This window comes from Charadrius vociferus, unplaced genomic scaffold, assembly GCF_000708025.1.
Source record: "Charadrius vociferus isolate BGI_N301 unplaced genomic scaffold, ASM70802v2 scaffold54, whole genome shotgun sequence".
Classification (NCBI taxonomy): Eukaryota; Metazoa; Chordata; class Aves; order Charadriiformes; family Charadriidae; genus Charadrius; species Charadrius vociferus.
This window is the reverse complement of record NW_009648350.1, coordinates 2415211-2436102: the sequence shown is the minus strand read 5'-3', so window position 1 is coordinate 2436102 and position 20892 is coordinate 2415211. Positions and strand designations below refer to the sequence as shown.

The window sequence follows — 20892 nt, the reverse complement described above, 5'->3', positions numbered from 1 at the left end:
GAGCCACTGAATGTATTAGTTTAATTTCACTTCTTTCCCTTCATGCATTCAACAAGTTCCAAGCCAATTACATTACATGGAAAAGGCTCCAGACCTTTTCTCATTTTAAAACTGTTCTGATTAATTTCTGTTTTAAAATTACAAGTATGCAACCTGTTCTGCCTTGATTTTCCTGGGAAACGTCTCAGAAGACCAGAAAATTGGAGCCGTCTTTTTTTTTTTCCTGCCCTGGAGTAGAGGATCTTTCACAAATGTATAATTATTATTACCTTTTCCAAACTGTTTGCTGCGCTTTTAATTACAGAACAGCTGCTAATAAAAGAAAATTACCAAACTGCCCTTCCTCATTCAAATAACTTGGTTTTGCTCTTTTGTTCTGCGCAGTGTCACAACCTTCCTTATTCCTCTATCCAGAGAAAGGCACCAAGAAAAGAACATCGTGTACAGAAATTTTATTTTTAATCCTCGGAAAGGAGGAAGAAAAGGCCACGAGCCCATTTTCTCACTTGTAAGCCTGCTTTAAGGAAAGAAGGAGGGCGATCATCAATAATATGATTTTACTAGCTGATAGGAATGTGTCGCCTCACAAAATATTAGCTCAGGGGCAGGAACTGACAAACGAAGCTGAACTTCCTGAAGGAAATCACTTTCAGCTACCAGCGATCCTCACGGGAATCCATAAGGTGGTCGGATTTTAATACTATGGGCTTGTCTTTCAATCTTTTATAATTACAGTTAGTCATAAATATGATGATTAGCAATAACAATGCAGCCTTTTCCCAGCTCCTCTGTTTTCAAATTCCTTTTAAAATGGCTACAATTAATTACTCATATTTTCCATGCTGTCTTAGGCGTTTATAACCGTAACAGTTACTCTTGCATAGTACTGATGCTACAAAAAAGTAGTCAATGGCACGCTTTTAATGAACAGCAGCGTATAAAACGTCGCAGGAAATCTCCATGTTCGCTAAATGCTTGGCTATAAGTAACAATAGCCCCATGATTGCAAATAATTTCTCCCATTTTGGTTTTGTTTTCACGGCTTGTTTTTACCAGGGGCATTTTTTTAGCTTTTATCTATTTATTTTCAACTGTTCTTCTTCAGAAAAATGTGGACTGAATATCATGACGGATTTCCTTCTAGTAAAATCTTTTAGAATGCAAAATAGTTTCCCAGTAGAGAGAGAAAGCAGTTTGGTTGGGATATTCAGAATAAACCAGGCAAGCTCCAGAAAAAAACCCACCCAGGAGTCTTTCGGAACAGCAGAAAGGTGGAAGAAGAGCACAACCCATCCTTCTCTGTCTCCTGAAATGCAGTAATTCTCCAACACAGGGCACTGGCTCTCAGTACAGAGCAGGGCACAAGTGTTTTTCTAGAGTAAAAAAACAGCCCGAGAGCTTTATGTCAGTTAAGCACATCATTGGTAAAAAGTCTGTGTGGGTAGAGTTTGGTATCTAACAGCAGGAACACAGCTGTTCTGTTCCAGCCCCCTTCCTATACTGTGGCCATCTTATAAAACCTTTAGCAATTCACTTCTCTTTGACACTCATCTTTGCTGTATCTGCTTTTTTTTTTTTTTTTTTTTTTTTTTTTTTTTTTTTTTTTTTTTTTTTTTTTTTTTTTTTTTTTTTTTGCAAACGGAAAGGGGAGGGAGGAAAAAAAAAAAGTCGGCTCAGAATATTTAACGGAGCTTGAAAAAGAAAGACATAACGTGGTCTTTTCCCCACCTTCAAATTAACAAAGCAGATTTTGTGCAAATGAAAGTGGAAAAAAAATATGCCAGCGAGTAAGGCAGCTGGAGTATGTAGATCACATTACAAACGAAAGGCTTGTTTTACAGCCATTGTCACATGTCAAGTTGATAAGCTGAACTATGGTAAAAAAAACCCTACAGAGCCAATGATCTCTAAGATCAGACAGAGTCTCTTTACCTAATATATGCAGCTAAATATGTGTACTCCCTACATCTGCCATAGCAACAGGGAGAGAACGAGGAATTAACCGCGTTAATAAAAAAATTGAAGGGTCTCCTGTATGATACAACAAAACGCGAGAAACCTCTTGGCATCAAAGCAAAAGAAACGTAACAAAAGCACAGAGAATTATTTCAGAGCAAATCATTGAAACCAGCTGATTACCTGAGCTTGCACATCCCTGCTGTAGGGAATCCTGTAATGATGTCACAGAGTGAAGGACTAGATAAGAGAGGAGAGGAAAATCAGGGAACAATAAAAGGAGATGCCAAACCACAAACTAAACAGTAAGCAGGCTCAACAAATAGCAAACCGCTGCTCTGGGCAAGGGCACGCTGCTCGTTTGAGTCAGTGGCGTTATAAGGGCACAGCCGAGGCCAAACTCTAGTCTGGCCTTTCTGTATCAACAGGCATTAGGGTAAGGGAGAGCCACAATAACAGCGTAATTGCAACACAGCGTTCCCCCTTTAAAGCTGAGTTCTTCTAGCTCACCTCCTGAGAAAGCAATCGATATTCTCCTAGGAACAATAAAAATCCCCTATGCAACCCTAGAAAAGAGCGCACAAGACTTCCCAGCTCTTTGGCCAAATTTTTTTGACTTGTGTATCATATTCATGCCTAGATAATATCATCCTAATTAGGAACTCGATAACTGCTGCTTATCAATTACGCATAAACGAGGGCTTCGTTCATAAACATTCCCAGCGCGTTCCCCTAGGGACCGGCTGGGCTGCGAGGGGGGACGCTGCCACTTCCAGTAACGCCTGGACTAGCACCAGGCACAAAGTCTCGCTTACTGCAACTTTAAAAAAAAAAAAAAGAAAAAGAAAAAAAAAAAGATTTCCTCCTCCTCAACTCAAACAACATAGTGGAATTTTAATTACCTTGTCCTTGTTGCTGCCCTTGTGCAGGCAGGACACACTGTCCCAGCTCACCATTCAACCAGAGCTGCATACGAATAAATGGTTCTCGGCCTTTTTGGGTCAATTTACTCCATGGCTTTGGCCTGGAGAGCATGTCACTGACACTTCCTTGGGACAGCCCCAATACCTGAAGTGAAGCAACCAAGAACGGCACGTTAACACATTTGATGTGGAAGGGGGGTAGTTTAAGTCACTCCGGTTTCCTTTACTGCTGTATCCCTCACGTGGCTTTTATACGGACAATTAGTAAAACTGCAAAATGACATCTGTGGGTAATTGATGGGAATGCTTTTCTCCTGCCGTGGTTTCCTTCTGGAGTGTGGGTTTTTTCCTGCAGGAACGGAGCGGCAGCACAAACGGCAAAAGGACGGCACGAGATTTGCATGCTTTTCATATTTTGTGTCAAATAGTTTCATCAGTTCTAACAGGAAAAACACAGAGTCCAGGCACACACAGGCAGATAAAACAGGAAATGATTGGCATGTATTTTGTTCTCAAACGAAAATAATTGGGACTTTTGAGACTAGGCCTATATTTGGTTGAGGGTTTTTTTTTTTTGGTATGAATTATAACGATGTGTTTTCACCTGTAGCAGCGGCTGCTCCATGTAAGTAAATATTTAAGAATACAGCCGACTGCAGCAGAGGGGGGATTTCCGACAGGCAGAACGCAATTACTTGCCTGGAATTCAGCACAGGTACAGGGGTTAAAAATCATACCTAATGAAAGCTGCCACGGGATCTTTAACGACCCCAAGGGGTCATGCTTTTCATTTCACATCTTAGTGAAAAGGTAACAGCGCGATGCCAGCTCCTATTATACTATCATATTGATTCCATTCTTTATAGGAAGAAGCAACACCAGATGTCCACTGCTTCTTACAGCCTGGGAGGCGAGTTCTGGTGGTCGGGGACCCCCCCCGAAATCCCATGTGTTCAACGTTTAGGGCCCACAATGTGAGAACTTCAGAAAGCCTTATCGTGCATCGCATATCTGTAATCAAACATTGCTTAAAAACATCTCAAAGCACGCTAAGATACCAAACACCAGGTGTAAGAAATGACTGTGAATTCTTGACTTAAGACTAAGGAGAGGTAGGGGATTTTCCATGTGTTTGTTTAAATACCCGTGTGTGCATTTCCAAATATTAAAAAAAATATGGAAAAATGCTCTTGTGCCCATAATCTTCACTTATAACAAATTTAAGACTCTCCAGTCATGACAATGGTATTACCCAAATATTCCACGAATTCATTACATTAAGCATGAAATACTGAGTCTCAATAATGTTTGCTTCAGCTTTCCACATTTCTGAACTCGGGGGCCCCATTTCCAATTACAAGTGGCTGAAGCCAATTCTTTGAATAAAAACCTGTGCAATTCACAAAACACAGGAAAACTAATACTTTCCTTTGCGAGCTTATTTTTTAAATACTTAACATACGAAGCAAAAACATTTTTCCGTAAGACACACGTGGCATATCCCCCTCCGTTAAACCGGGCTCCGTACCAACGCGCGGAGCACAGCGCACCGACAACACTGGCGTAACAAGAGAGAACCAGTTCTTTACCTTTTCCCCAAAGATCCTTTGGCAGATGCCATTCTTTGCTAGCTTTTCTTTGACCTGCCGCGTTAGCTCTATCGTATCCACTTCCTGGTACATATAAATCTCATACTGCTCGGGTGTCAGTGGAGGAACTGAAGGTTTGGATGGCTTTGACAAAGACACGATAGGGGATGAAGGGAGGGGGCTATTCTGTGGCGTCTCACTGCGACTCGCCCCAGTCATGCTCAATTCAGAACTCTGGGAGTACGGAGATTCAGCGTTTGGCGACTCTTTCCAATACTCTGAAGAAGATGGTCCTTGGAGCTGGCTACGATCTGGCCTAGTCTGATTGCTGACCTTTTCTTTTCCACCACTGGCTTCCTCAACTTTTATATCTTCGGGAAGAGCCGTATTTCTTCTCTCATGCTGCACAGTATTCCACCAATGGTCCTTCCAAACACCACCACGTCCCAACTCATTTTTAACATGCCTCAACATACCCTGGGCAGAATCACTTACTCCGTGGAGCTCTAACACAGGCGCCTCCTGAGGCTCCTTTTTGAGCCCAGAGAGGTTCTGCAATGCAGAGATACTGGAATCAGTGACAGATGAATGTTTCTTCAGGGATATGGCCAAAGGAGAATAGCTGGAAACCGAAGACATTGCAGGTGTAGATACTAGTTTGGGGGACAGGATAGAAATGTCAGCTTGAGATAAAGGTGGTGTTTTTAAGGCAGGTTCAAGGGCAGCCTGCTGTGCCTCCATTTCTCGTCGGGCTTGTTGCAGAATGGATCGAATAGCATCATCAGAATTGCCACTGCTAGACGCAGAAGGCGGCTGAGCCGGCTCAGCTATGAAAAACAACCAAAAGACTAAATGCAACAGAGGAACATGCTTCATATTCAACACGTGCTACTGCAAACATTTCCCTGGCAGAAAAAGGGCTGCAATACATTTCTGGATGGGAGGGAAGGGTTTTCGCTAAGCGAAGGTTTGCGCTTTTCAAAATAAAGTAAGATTTCCAAAGTTCTTCACTGGAAAATTTTTATAGTTGCCAAAGTGTGGACGTTTGCACGCACAGACTCAACTGCAGAAGTCTAGTACTACTTGCACGTTTTCCACCATTGTAAAAATTTTCAAATAAATGCCTTTGAAAATCTAGCTTTCGCCTCTTCCTCCCCCGCCCCAAGTGGTCAATAACATTTTATAGTTCTGTTTACAAAGTTATTTAACCTTTCACTTCTCCCTATCTCCACAAATGAATCGGAACACACACTCCAAACTGAACACAGCTGCGCTCACCTGGACAGACTATTAATATCCTCTTACAATATAAATAAGGTGAGTCCTTTTAACTCCAAAAATATACCACACAAATTACAACAAAGCAAGAACTTTAGTAAGAGACTTCATTATTTCAGTTGACAAGCTAAATATGCTCCTGCTTCCTGTTTTCTTGTTCCATGGTCCCAACCACTGAAATAAAGAGCTCTACAAAACTCAGGCTGACGCCTGGCCATCACTCTCTGACTTATCCGAGGCCCCAGAATGGAGCCACGGGCGCTTTCAGAAGAGATAACACCTAAATGCAGTATTTCAGTGGTGAACTAGGACTCGTGTGGCCGTGCCGCAGCAGTCAGGGATGAGCAGAGATTGGAACGTGGGTGTAGAATTATCTCTGCAGAGCCAGGAGGTTTTTGCAATGGCATCTGTTTCCATTTAAGTTTGTCTCCACTGAGGTCCTCAGTGCTTGAAAACCAGTTCCTCTGAAAGCTACTCTACAGCGAATGGGGAAAGCAGAGCACTGGACAGTAACAGGGAACCCATACGCTGCAAGAAGTGGCCTCAAAGTGAAACAAGATTTGAAACACGCTGTGTATTATTCTAGAAATGTTATGCCTCATCTGAATACATTTCCAAATTTGCCTCCCTACGTTCTGTCCTGTCACACACTATAAAATACATGAAGAGCTAAGAAATAGGAAAAAAGACAGTGGGACCATCTCTTCTGCTTTATCTACTGGTTTCATAGGGAGTTTTGAGGCTGAATTAATATTTTAAAGGAAGTCTGAGATTCTCAGATGAAACATGCTACTGAACAACGTGCTTGCAGTTTCCTGCACACAGCCCACATTTTTCTCTATGCAACCACTACTTAAAGTCGTATTACTTAAATCGTATATTAACTAGTCTTTTATATTTTGCCATGAGATTAGCTTAGTTTTCATTTAAAAGCAACTATCCAAAACTGTAAATCAATATTTACTTTAAAAAACAAAACAGAAGTAATACACAGCATTCTCTACTTCAGCATTAGCCCTTCAGCAGTACTGGAAACTCCTTCAAAGTGGGGAGGGCTATGGAGTAGACAGAAACATTAACTATGTGACAGCATACAGTGAGAAATTAAACTTATCTTGGGCTAAGATGTTAAACTAACGATGTTTTCGGGAAAGGAAAGGCTTTTTGGATTTGCGAGTTCATTGACTGAATACATTCTTTAACCAAAAATAAAGTTATATAAAAGTTAGAACTGAGTTTGCCTATATGACAGTTTCAGGACACGATGTCCACAGTACAATGGTACCGTGTGACTGGGAATCGCTGGCCACAATGGGACCTTCACCCCCACAAATCCATTCAGTTCCCTCTCCCGTGCAGGTGTGTCCCCGGGGTCTGGGTTAGACAGAAGAGAAGAGAAAGCAGGAGCCATTCCCTTTCCATGGAGCAAACTGGCAGAAGAAAGGATTTTGTAGGTTCGTGCTGCAGCGTGACTGCCCGCAGGCCTGGGGCGGTGTCAAGGCGGAAGGGCTCCGCACTCGGAAACTAAAACGTTTAGAAATCTCACAGCGTCGCTCCCCCTGTGCAGGGCAGAGCAGAGCGGGCAGAGCGCTGAGCTGAGACCCTGCCAAGCCGTGACATGGGTACCCTTAACTTGGGCTGCCTTATAGACAGAAACAACTCCACTGAATAAACTAAAAAGAAAAAAAAAAAAAAAGCTCTTCAAACCTACATTCAAGGTTTTAAGAATATAATTAACTGACCAGAAAGCTCATGGTAATTGTTTTAATTAAATTCTGAACTAAAAGGAGTAAGAGACAAAATGAGGCTGTACCTGTTTTCTGTACTTGCAGCTCCCTTTTGGCTTGTTCGAGAATGGATTTGATGGCTTCATCAGAGCCAGTCTCTGTGGTTCGGATCCGTGTGGTTATATTACCTGAAGAGGAAAACAAAACTAATGACAATGGGAAAACTCACTTGTTTGGTTGATTTTTTTTAACACAGACAGTATATACTGAAATACCGCCAGCATGACCTGACGACAGTTTACATAGGGCCTTTACCAACATTTACAACACCAAGAAGGTACTTAAACATAATGACAGAGAATCCTCATTGTGCAAAAGCCTGCCCGCTAGCTGCACTGAACGGTGAGAGCACTGGCATCACCAGAGGAAGAACTAGGTGGTCATATATTCCTTTTCCCAGGTAACATACATAGGTCTACGAGGTCTATTTTTTCCCTTTTTTTTTTTTTATTTTATTTTTTTTGAGGGGGAGAGGAAACAGAAGGGAAAAGAACCAGAGGGGAAAGGAAGAAAGCTAAAAACATAAGACCAGGAATCACCTTACAAATTGTATCAGCTGCTAGCAAAGTAGGATGAGTATACATTCAGCCCAAAACAGAATTAAAAAGTAACTAGGTAAAAATAATTTTTAACTTTCTAGAGGTTAATACATTAAGAGAAACAGTCATTTAAACGCAGATACCATTTGAAGTACTCTCCCAGCTGACAGCTATTACTTGGTTGTTTGGGTTGGTTTTAGGTTTTTTTTAACCACTAAGGGGAAGAAAAGGAGGGAAAACCATGACTGTGAATACTACTGCGCTTAACTGCATCTTTCATTAAGAGATTATCATTTGTAAGTGAGCTACATCATTTCTGACTGGAGTCAAAATAACTACAGAGTTTCAGGGTACCTGGTTTTGTTTTTCCTTCTCCCTCTCGTATTGCTAAAATTCTGCAACTAATTTATAATGAATAAAAACGTTTGTACTTCCTGTTCAGCGATAATTTATCTATCTGATGTTCTCTTGTTATCTTTCTCATACACCGTACTGAAGTATCACACTAATTACCAGCGTATTAAAGTGTAGTCGTCAACAAAATTCCCATGAGAAGAAAGAAGTAAATCTAGACCAGAAGCAGTATGCGACTGATGTTGGATTATATGTAATTGTGCAACCTTCTCCCTCCAAAATCTCAAAAATAGCGAAGAGAGCATTTCAATAGATCTGAGGATTTTATAAAGCCACTTCTATCACTCATCTCTTTTTATCTGCATACGCAGTGAGGTTGGGAGTGGAAAAAGTATCCAAACAGCGTTACGTTAGTACAGCAGCAGCAGAATTAGAAAAAGCAAAGTGTTCGTCTAACCCATGGTTTGTTTTATACTTACTGTCTGTTTTTCTATCAGATTCCAGGCCAGAATCAAACTGCACAGTTTTAAGGAAACACACAGCTAAAGCACACTCCACTTCCTAGGGATGGACCGCAAAGAAAAACACCTGCCTGTGACGTACCTTCAGACCCATTTCTTCGTTTCGGTACTTCCTGAAATAGTCTGTTCAGGTTCTGGCCTGGATTCTCTGTTGAAAAACAAGTTTGGTAAGAACAAAACAATCAGGGGACGGTGTCTCTGACATGACGGGCTGTGTGACACGAGAAGCTAGCAGCCCGGCCCTGAAGGTGAGGGCTCGAGCTGTCCTCGCCCCCTCGCGCCTTGGCCCGGGCGCGGGAGGAGCTGGCTACTTTGGAAGAAGCAAGGCTGGCTGATTTGTTAATAAAGATTACAGCTACGTTCGGAAAGGAGATTAGACAGATATAAATAAATGTCTAGAGATACCAAAAATGAAGAGGTTAAAGATGGGCAGATAATCCCCTCAAGTACAACCATCAAAAGGAAGAACAGATTATAAATCTAACAGTGTGCGCTTTCCATTAAACAAAATCTAGGAAAATCCTGCCTGTCCTTTCCAATATTTCTTGACTGTAAACAACTTACTTTTCAGTTTCTCTAAATGTAAATCTCAGTCTTCGCTTAGGATGAATCACAATGAAATGCATGTTACATCTTAAAATCACTGCCTTAAATATGCAAAGCTGCTTTAAATTAGGATTGGTTTTTAATTACTCATCTCATGCATCACCTATGATATTTTGTCAAAACACTTTGGGAAAAGTCACACAAGACACAACAAAAGTCTGGTCTCAATAAACAACCCCCTAATAAAAATTTTCCAGCATTTCTGAGGGCCAATACCCTTAGTAGCTCCTGGCCCTTTTCACTCCCTATTTAGCTCTGACACGGAGCGATTGGGAAGCGAGGGGTGTAAGCGTCCCTGCTGCCTGCTCCTGCTGACGAACACAAGTCAGCGGCTAAAAAAAGCATCAGCAAAGATACTAACCTGCTTGAGTGCCGAGAAGCAGAGTTAGAAAGCTGTACTTTTTGTACCCGACATCTGAGTCAGGTGAAACCGGCAGCAACGCACAAACAGCCCCGTACGGGGAAGCTTCCGATTTTTAACATTTGTAACTAAGAGAAAAGCAGGGCGAGACCCTGGGCCGGCGAGCGCTTACCTCTCTGTCTACCCTGGATGCTGCGAAGAGCCAAGATGTTCTGCTCGTCCGAGAGGAACTGCTTCATCTTATGAAATGGCTCCTTGCCTCTCACAGTCAGCTTATTCCATGGCTTTGGCCGGGCTAGTATCTCGCTCACAGACCCTTGCGACAGTCCCAACACATAATGTCCAAATATCCGCTGTCCGATATTGTGCTTGATCAACTGCTCTTTCACCTGACGTGCAATTTCGGCCGTGTCTATCTCCTCGCCTTCAGAGATGCTCCCAGCACTTTCTGACTGGCTGGGAGACGGGGCCATGCCATTTACGTCCGGACTTTGTTGTAACGGACTTTGGGAAGATATGGAGTTTGTGCTGTATGGACCTGTTGAAAAAATCATGCTTGTGCTTCCTGCTTCCTGCATTGCCTTGGAGTAGAAGGACTGCATTAGCTGTCGCTGGAGGAGAGAGTTTAGTGCAAATTTTCCTGTGGAGGCCAGGGGTAAGCTGGGGCTCGCCAGGGATGAGCTGAAAAAGTCTTGACTTAAACCCGTTGGTGAGAACTGGTGTGTACCATTAGTATTGGAAGCCTGCTCCCCCGCGTTGCGGAGCAACTGAGAAGGAGGGGAGGCCGGCAAGGTTGCAGGACGCTGACTCTCAGGCTGGTCTTTCCCTTTTCTCCTGGCTGACCCTACAAGGAAGGTCAAACATAATGCATTATGGGGGATCAAAGAGGGAAAAACCAAGATAAAAAAATGCAAAGTTTGCCCCGCAAAGGGAGAAAGTGCAGATTTACAAGGGCCAATGAAGTGGCGGTGGGATTTTTGTTTTCGTTTTGTTTTTGGTTTTGTTTTCATTTTCGTTTGTTTGTTTGTTGGTGGGTTTTTTTTTTTCCATAATTGAAATTTTAATAAGCCAAACAAGGCCCCCAAAACAAACCACATGCATTTCATGTTTGCACCTTTCTTGTATGTTGCAGCCTGGAGAATCCCCCTTACAAACATTAAAACTAGAACAGTTACATGAAGTGCAGTTACACATTTAAAATAAATGCAGTTACAGACAGCAAGTCTCTTTGTTGTCTCTCGTTCAAGACATTACTCATTGGACCTGACTGAACCCAAATGCAGCAAACATTTACATTTTGGAACAAACCAATTTGAATAAAGGAATCACCATTAGGTGGATGCACCGAGAGCACTCAGTTAAAGTCATAAAACGCTTCAGAATTCAGTAATCCCAGGGCCAGTGGCAACTTTTAACTTTCTTGCAGCTGCAAAACCCATAAGCATTCAAGGATCTGGAAATTCCATGACTTGCCATTTAAAAAATGTGCACACAAGATGTAAAAAGCCCACGTTAGGAAAGCCAAACGGCAAACACACTTTGCTAAAAAGAAAGGATTTTGTTTTTCCAAGCTGACCTGCTGGTAGTATATCTAAGTGTATCAGACAGGAAGATTATTGTGTTCTGCATGCAAACATTTTGCATAACATCGCGTGGGGGGAAGAGACTTCTGGTGCCACGGATGAATTTGTTCCCAAAACAGAAGACAGCCTCAAACGCTACCCCTTGGTACATCTCGTAATGCCTCTCTTTCCTAACCTTTAAAGACTCTCTGAGGTCTCCAAGTTTTCTTTTATTATCCAGCCTATAAAACTGCAGAAATCAACCGTTATTCAGTGTTCCTGTTGCCTGTTAATCCTTCTGCCATGCATTAACTCAGCCATTCATCTCTCGCTCAGCCCTCCCTCCCTTTACAAGACAGCAAACAAACCAGAAGAGCCGAAAATCGTGTCAACCTACCACTCAGGTCACTATTAGTGATACGCAGCGTGGCGTTCTCGGACTGCAAGGAACGGTTCTTCTCCAGCAGCAGCACCTCCAGCGGTTTAGAGGCATCCTAAAGAAAATCAAAGTGGGAGGTTTGTTTCTAAAAGCATTAAGAGTCTCACTCAGGCACTAAAAAGGATTTCAGAAGAAGAAAACAAGTGCTCATCTCTGCTATGAATGCAGCTAGGGAATTCACCATGCATATATTTGCAGGAATCGCTCAGTGTTCCTACGTGAGCCATAGAAGAGATTCACTGTTTAATTTTCATCGTAAATCATTCATCAATTCCGCATTATTTGGAAATGTGTAACGGAACATTTTCTTAACCCTACTTATTTTAAAAAGGTACTGACACACTTTCACTTTAAAAGCTGTGGACTTCTTTTCATCTGATTAAAATAGGAGTTAAGATTACACTAGTTCTTCTTGGTCAGCTGACCCAAGCCAAGCATTTCTTCGAAATGCTGCGTTTCAGCATAAACAGTTTGTTCAAAAATAAAATCAGGCACAGAAACCTGCCATTTACCTTCCACTAAATATCTAACCCTTGATCATTAAGAAACATACTGAAAATTAATCCCAGTATATTGATATTTAGTTCAGATTTCAGAAGCAGGAATTTAATTCATAACCTTTAAACTTAAGTAAGATTAATTGCTTGAATAGCAGAGCCTTCTCCTGCTTTCTCAACACAAAAAGGTTTCTTTTCTTTTGTGAACATTATTTTCAAGGCTAACAAAGACTTAAAACCGCTAAAGTCCTTGCTCAGCGTACTGTCAGTACAAGAAACATGCAAATCTCAGCGTAGCTGTACACTGACTCTAGTATCTTTAAAGGACTCAACTTCACAACATTATGGTTATCCACTCCAGCACAGCTGAATCATCATTCTTTGTCCTTGACCACTTACAAGAAATTAACAGGCAAAAAATGTTCAGTTCAGCTTTTTACATCAGAAAACATCAGGAAAACAATGATCAACCCATATGTCTCAACATCAACAGGAAATTCTCCATGCCAACACCAACGAATTGCAAGACAAAATTTTCATTAATTAATTGAACTGCTGAAGTAATTAAGAAAACAAAAGTAGGTTCAGTACCTGCGCACCAGAGCTTTCAGATGGTGCAAACTCCATGGATTTCAATATACTGTGGAAGGCAGAAAAAAAATTATTTTCTGTTTCTGCTTTTCATAACAACTGCACTAATGAGCATTAACATTATCATTTCCTACTCTCCAGCAACACTACAAGTGATAACAACTTTCCTTGCAGTAACGCAGCCTCATAATGAATATAGAATAACTATTCAAACTAGTTATTGGATAAGAAAATTTTCTCGAGCATCATCTAAATCATTCCATATGCAATCCCACCAGGCCCGTTTAAAGCGTAAATTTAAAGGTTAATAAGGATATAACATTTTAAGCTGTCAGAAGGGATATAAATTTATCTGTGAAGCTTGAAGGGAATGAAAAGGTTGTAGCAAAGCAACAAAACAGGGGAATCGCCACCACAGTTACAGTACTTTATATAATATACACCAGCTCACATATCAAGGAAAATATGCACAAATAATCTTCCCGACCAAGACACTACAGGCTAAAAGGCAGTTTTTCATTTTAATAACCTCCTAGTTCTATGGCAAAGGGAAGACACAATGGCACAATATTTCTTAAGAAATATGAAAGATCCAAATATTTATAAAGTACATTAAGAGAAGAATCTGATAGTCTCATTGTCAATATTTTATATAAATACTGAGCGGTCAAAGGACATCTCCCTTCAAAGTCTTTCGGGTAGAGTTGTACTGTCTGGCAAATGAGAACCTTACAGGAATACAAACTTATTACTCTACTGTCTTATAAATTTTCTTAAATAGGCCTGCTGCAGGCAGGACGTTAAGTTCCTCAGACTGAAGCAATAAATGATTTCAGTTTCTCATCGTACAAAGACCACATTCATTTGTTGAAGAAAAATACATAAACAGATATAGATAGTGTTTATACAGCATTTTTCATGTATAAAGCACCAGGAACTTTGTGAGGCAAGTAGAATATGATGAACCATGTATTAAATGTGGAAATTGAGTCAAAAAAGGCAGAGGGGCAGTATTAACACGTAGGGAGTAGTTCTGGATGCCTCCAGGAGTCAGCCAGGCACCCAGCACTCATTAACCGCCCCAGACCACTTGGCGTCCAGCTCCTCTATAAATCTGTCCCCGCATTAATGCAGAATTAGACGTCCATTAAGTGGCACTTTGGAAATCAGTGGCCTCAGTGACTCATTCAAGATCACACAAAGTCACAGCAAATCCAAGGGAAAAAAAAAAAAAAGTCATCCTGAGACAGAAACCTCACGCATTTCGCATCAGTGCATACTCACTGCATACAGTGTTAATTCTGACAGGCACTCCTACAAATATAATAATTAATAAAATCACAAAATTCTGGCCATCAGTTTCATCATACGGCGTCACTGGATGACAGTTCTTGCCAGCAGAAATCGCTGTAGGTTACAGCCACGATACAATACACAAGCACAGAAAGTACCGCTGTTAAGACTCGTGCTTTACGTGGGCGCAACAGCTCACCCACAGGCAAAAGTGCCTCTTTTTTGCTATTAAGGGAGTCGTGCCAGCCAAGGAGAGAGGTTGTGCATTAATGGCTCGGGTTCTTAGAGCTCCCGGCATTGTATGGACGTCCCAGGCATGTGCACTCAGGTTGCTATCGCTGCCGAAAGCAAGCGTTTCTTGGGACACCTCTTCAGAGCACAGCTCTGCCTGCCAGGACTCCAAGGTGCTGGGGGGGCAAACACACACAGACTCATGGAGGGAAACCCATCACTGGTAGGCAACTGCCTCCATCCTCCCATGGCTTCTGCAGAGGACGCCCTCTGAAAGGACAGCAAGTAGTAACATATGTCCTCATGACGGTCAAATAAGGAGACTTATCTGAATTTAAGAAAAAAGTAATTTGTAACTGCAAACGATCATGTGGCACAAGCTTCCCACGGCAAATCACCGGTGTTTCTGCCATTTCAGATCAGCAGCACACTCGGGACACAGGGCTCCCAGTAATCCCCACTTACCACACTTGGCTTTGCCATGCAGAGCGGTCCTGGAGCATGCCAACCGCCTTCCTTCTGGATGGAACCAGACCAAAAGAAGCCGCACGCTCTCGAAGGAGCGGGCGTGACGTGCTCTGACCACTACTGCTGCTGCCTACAGAACCAGGCTGAAACCACTTGGAAGCAGAAAGTAAGCCTGAAGGTCTTTAATGTGTGTATCGGGCTCTGGGCACCAAAAGCCTGGCTTTAAAGCCCTGGTCCTGTTGTGCCTCCACCCACACAGGTGGACCTACTGATGCCTTTCAGTTCCGAGCAGCCAGTGCCAGCTGGGACCTTCACAAAGGATGCTGAACCACCTTTTTGTTGCAGGATGCAGCAGCCGCCTTTTTCAGCGAGCTTGGAGCAGGCATGCGTATTCAAACCTCGGCGGGAAACTTACTGACCTCTGCCTACTTCAAGTGGATTCCTTGCTACCGGAAATAGCCTTCTGGCAATTTCACAGGTAACTTCCTATACCTTTAGAACCCCAAATATACTAAAACCCAGGCTGATGGTATCTTGAATAGCCCTTGGAGGAATATTCACTACAGCGGGTTCATTTTTTCAAAAAATGTAGAAGTTAAACATGTCAAAAATGACTCTCCAAATGTGTCACAAAAGAGACATTTTCCTCAGGAATATGAGGATGCAAAATGTTTCCCCTTTGGATTCCAGGAATATCTTTGCCCATGAGATCTCGACTCAATCTGCTGCTCAAGATCAAGTTATCTGCTTTTTAAAGGAATGATCTTGTGACTTGAATCTGCACATCTAAGACGACTTGAAAGATCTTACTCTAAAGCAAAGTGTGCATTGGGACAGCTCGACTTTCTGTTCGTGTGATCCCCACTGCAAAGGCAGGAGGGGTAGCGCTGTTGTGTTACTCGAGAGGGAACTGAAAGGACACACAGAGCTCTCAGATCTCAAAAACAGGTTTAAAAGCCATTTGGCACAAAAGCCAATGCAGAAAGCAAGGAATTCTCCCATCTCAGATCTTGACGTGGGCCTAGTTAAGTTCCTCCACGGTTACAAGTTGGCTGATATTGAGATCCCTCAGCCTAGAATGCCTCTAACATCCTTGGGAGGATTAAGGAAAACAGGCAAGTGCCAAAACAACTGAGAAATTTATTCTCTTTCTTCCTTACTGACAAGATCTCTTTTTTCTTGGCACGTGCGTGCGCCATGAGCAGCTCATTTCTGTCAGTGTTTCAGGGCTCAAAAGCAGTCATAGTACGACTCGGTCTAAGGGATACCAGATCTACAGCAACAGACTTTTCATAGTTTGACTTCAGATCACGTTGCCACTCTTGGGTGATGTATATTTAGATTTTGGCACATCTTTTGGACCAGACGGGAGCAGTGAGGGTGGCATGAACGAGCTGCTGTGAGGATGCAGCGCTGCCAACATCTGCAGTGCTCTCACCGAGGGTCTTAACCCCCCGCACCATCCAGCAGGATGGCGTATGGACCCCAGGCCACCTACAAGCTAGCTGGCTGTCCCTCCGAAGTCACCTGCCCAGATAAAAAACATCACCCACAAATTAGGGGGCATAAAAGCTTCGACGGCCAATTTACTGGCACCCAAAAAGGGCCACTTCCAGGAGATTCTCCCACCTATTTCACTGCAGGCTCATCTTGTAATAACAGGAACAGGCAGAAGCATCGTGTGAACGCTCCTGTGTCATGGCTTCCTCTCAGCTTCTTATCTGCCTTCCCATCCCTGCCCTCACGTAAGTCAGGGTTGTAAAAAAGAAAAAGGAAAAAAAAAGGGACTACCGGCAGGAACACAGGGATCTAAATGAGTTTCATGTCTAAAGTAAAGGCATTAAACCAGGTAGGATTTAAAACTCATTTGCTGTTTCGGTACATTCACATTGTAGTAACTCATGTAGCAAATTGGAAGGCTGTGGCTTAATTCGCATTCACTACTTTACATATGAGGGCATAAACCAGCTGAAATCTGAAGCTGCTTTTCCCTAACTCAGAAGAGAACGCGGACATACCCACCCCTATCACTAAAACGATGAAGCTTTTTTAAGCCCAGTTAATATTCAGGTATAACGACCAAAGCAATGGACAATCCATTGCACTTGACTGAAACTATATACCCACCTCAGGGTGTGCTGCGGCGGGCAGCGAACCAGAACCACAGCCCACGCGGTTTGAATATAACAGCACCGGGGCTGGGCAGTCCTTGGGCTCCCAAAACCAAACCTGCTTTCCATATTCTCCAGGGATGTGTAAACAAAAGCACATGACTCACAGCCTCATCTGCAATACCTCATTAAACAAGGTAACATTTTTTCAGTCTTCTTAAAATACACACAAAAAAATGCCAGACTGATGAAAGAAGAGATGGAGTTTCTTGCAGTTATTTAAACCATGACACTAAACATATTTCTAGTCAAAAAACTTCTCCTCTGAACCTGACAGCTTATCGTGTTATAGTTTAAAATGAGGCTCTCTTAAGTCTCTTAAAAACCCCCTTGAAATAGGAAGAGGCTGTTTGTGGCTTTAGTTTAAAACCACAATATATTAGCAAAAATATACAGTGAAACAAGCACAGCATTCAAATGGCAAGTGCTGAACACGGGCTGGCGAAAGCATAAAACGGTATTATGGCCAAAGGCCCTGTGTTACATTCCTGGTCCACACTGGCTGGGGATTTTTAAAGAGTGGTCCCCCTAAAATACCACGGATTTTCAAACTTTTTACCCTTGGGGGATGACAGTTTTAGCGCCTTCTCTTCGTGGACACTTGTATTATTTGCCATTGCGATAGTCTGCTGCAACAAACAGAACTCTCAAATACAGCAGTTGCACTGGTTCTGGATGCAATTCTGGCCAATATTCCCAATTTCCCCGTCTTTGTGGTTTTGACTGGATTCTTTATTGTTCCAAGAACACAGATTTGTGGCTTCATTTAACAATTGTTAAAATAGAGTTTGTGAAAAAATTATGTAAGCATTTAACACTTACTTCAATTCTTTCTTAACCTCTTCATAATCAGCCTGTCCTTTCAGTTTTTCTTCCAGTTGCTTTAAAAGAAAGAACATGGATTTAATTACTCAGATTTTTTTTTCTGCAGGCATTCAAAATCATCTTTAAATTATTCCATATATACAGCAGCGCACAAGTGAGGGTTAATGACTCATACCTAATTTACATATATTAGAAAACAAACTATAACCAATGCAACGTAAACACAATTATACCTCACTCTTCCTTTGTTTACAGAGTGCCAAGCATTACAGAATGCAGCAGGTCCCAGTTCGGCTGTTTGCAATGTTGCTGTCACGTGTTCAATAAAGAGATCGGGGAAGACGGTATTAAAAATGGAGCAGCTGAAATTTTTACGAAACTGATAAATTGAGTAAACAAGCAGGACGCTTTGGCACATACTGTATTCTTAATACCACAGTTCTTGACAACCTTATCTACATGAAAAAAAGACTGAAGAAGCTGTTGTTGACTGAACGCCTTAGGCTTGTAAGACCTCTACAATGCCTCATGCCCAAACCAAAGTCGTTTTACAAGCATTACTTATTGCAATAACTAATGTGATTACACACCGGAGATGAAGCATTGAGACCAACTCAGCAGGTCCTTTTGCTCAGGTCTGCCTGACCTGGGGCAGTCTCAACGGCTTCTCTTCGGTGCAAGGATGCCACAAACGTTGAAACAAACCTCCTAACACAATCCATAACGCAACGCCACACATTCGGACCTTACCCAAGAGCCCCTGCTCCCACCAACAGCGCTCATCACTACAGGATAAACGCTTCGGGAGGCCTAAAACATAGTGATAGATAATTGATGCCATTACGTCGCTTGCGGAAGCCACGCTAATTTCCCACTACTCGTTTCTTCGCTTAGTACAGGCACAGCTAACCTAAGCAAAGGAAGACCAGAACTTACTGGCTTGCAACTTCCATGGATAGGTTCAGGCTAGCTCTGCTTCACTTAACTTTTGGTGTTAAAATTGGCACAGAATCCCAAAGATCACAGGAAACAGAAAACACAAGGACGTACCACCCTCAAAGACAGAGCACCTACTTTGAAAAGGAAAGGAATGTATGACATGAAAAAGAAAAACAGGGCTTTATGCGCAGGAGAGGCTGCCTTCAGTGGAGAAGTGAATTCAAGCAGATCCTACACCCAGCCCTGGGCTGCTCGGTGAAGGCAGGAGGAAGGCAGGGAAGGGCTACTGTGAACTAAGATAATTTTAGCAAACCCATTTAAAATGCAGTCCCATGAAGTTCTGCACCAACACAGTTATGGGCACACGAACAGCAGGGCTGGGGCAGACCAACAATTAGAAGTGGGAACCTCTTAACCATGCTGTCATGCCAAGTAAGCCAGGGTGGAGGTGTCCCCCACCTCGAAGCTATCCAAGGGGCACAAGCAGCAAACCTAAACACTATGTGTACAGCACCCACAGATGAGCGAGTCGATCATCTGAGCCATTTTAGTAATCTAAATGAGGCTTCTTCAGATGACAACAGCAGCATGATGGGGCTTTGTTGGACTTCCAGCTATTTTGCCATCTTTAAAGGTTTCCCTGTCGTGCCCTGTGCAGCTTATGCATTGCCGACATTTCTGCCTTGCCACTAGTACGTCTGTTAAAAAGCAGTGACAAAGCGGACATCCCCATTATCAATATACAGCCCTCTTAAATTCCCACTCCTGCTTTTTGATACCATAATCCCCAATCCTGAGTCACTGCTGATGAGAGGCGTCTCCCGGCAGTAACACACAGCCCCGCTCTGGCAGCTGCTCAGCCAGCAGCTCCGAACACAACGCCACCACCGGCTGTTGCAGGGAGGCAGAAACTGCTGCTAAGGGTGGAATTTGCACTCTATGGGACGGTGGTGAAATGAGTAGCCTCTTAAAGGGTCTTGCGTCCTAGCATCCTTCGCAACCAGAAACTTGTGCAGTCATTAGGATTGAGTAAAAAGGCAAAAAAAAAAAAAAAAGGCTATTTGAGCTAAACCAATTTTTTTTTTTTTTTAAACCTGGAAAAATACAGGGTAAGTTTTAGTCATTTCTTCTGACACTCCCTGCCTTACCAAATTTCAGTTACTGCCTGGAATTATAGGGAGTACCAACTTTCCTTTACATGGCAGACACAGTGCTACAGGTGCGTCAGCCCTGTGAATAAACCCTCTACTGGTGTAACAAGGGAAATCCTGGTTGAGGCAACCAGGAAAAATCCTACAAATATCAAAGATGCTGGAGGTTTTGATAACCTCCAACCTGTGCTGGAATCTCATTATGCCAATGTGACTGACAGCGTTAGAACTCCACGGGAGCGATGGGAGGACCCCGCGGAACTACACGGCACCTTTCACTCTGCCGGCTGCCTCTCGCTGCTCTTTGGGGCTCTACAGCTGAAAGCAAAGATACCCCCAATTCACCTCTTCCTTAACTCTGGGACTTGTCACATCTTTTGAGTCTACAGCAGATGAGGTTTTACAGTAGGGATAACCGGCTGTCTACACTACTCCTCAGTATAAAGAGTACTGGAGTTAATTTAGAACAAGCAATATCCTGGATTAATACCTTAGTTACCTGTGCAAGGATATGCTAAGAAAAAAGCCTTTTGTATAGAAAATACAGAAAAAATAACAATTCCCATTTTAAAGAAATCTATATTGAATTTAATTCTGTATAGCTGTATGTTATACCCTGAAAGTATTTCTGGAAATTTTAGGTACCCGCAATATTTTACTTTGAATTGAATAAAAAACACATCCATCCATCATTCCCAAGTACCTAATACAGAGATTGTTGCCATGGAAAATCTGCACCTAAATGTATACTTTACTAAACAATATAAACTAACAACTGAGAATGCAATGCCTGTATATAAGCAGACCATTT

The 20892-nt window shown here is 42.4% G+C and overlaps 1 protein-coding gene across 1 annotated transcript in view; it reads right to left on the bottom strand.

The window, feature by feature from the left end:
- The window catches only part of CUX1 (cut-like homeobox 1), a 210345-nt gene that overhangs the window by 32157 nt on the left and 157296 nt on the right, over positions 1-20892 (bottom strand). The window contains exons 14-22 of the mRNA XM_009885195.1: positions 17989-18047; positions 13004-13052; positions 11874-11970; positions 10087-10758; positions 9030-9095; positions 7560-7661; positions 4469-5295; positions 2859-3024; positions 2140-2196 (exon numbers count right to left, since the gene is read on the bottom strand). Of these exons, the coding sequence (XP_009883497.1) occupies positions 2140-2196; positions 2859-3024; positions 4469-5295; positions 7560-7661; positions 9030-9095; positions 10087-10758; positions 11874-11970; positions 13004-13052; positions 17989-18047 (2095 nt within the window). The remainder of the gene's footprint in view (positions 1-2139; positions 2197-2858; positions 3025-4468; positions 5296-7559; positions 7662-9029; positions 9096-10086; positions 10759-11873; positions 11971-13003; positions 13053-17988; positions 18048-20892) is intronic.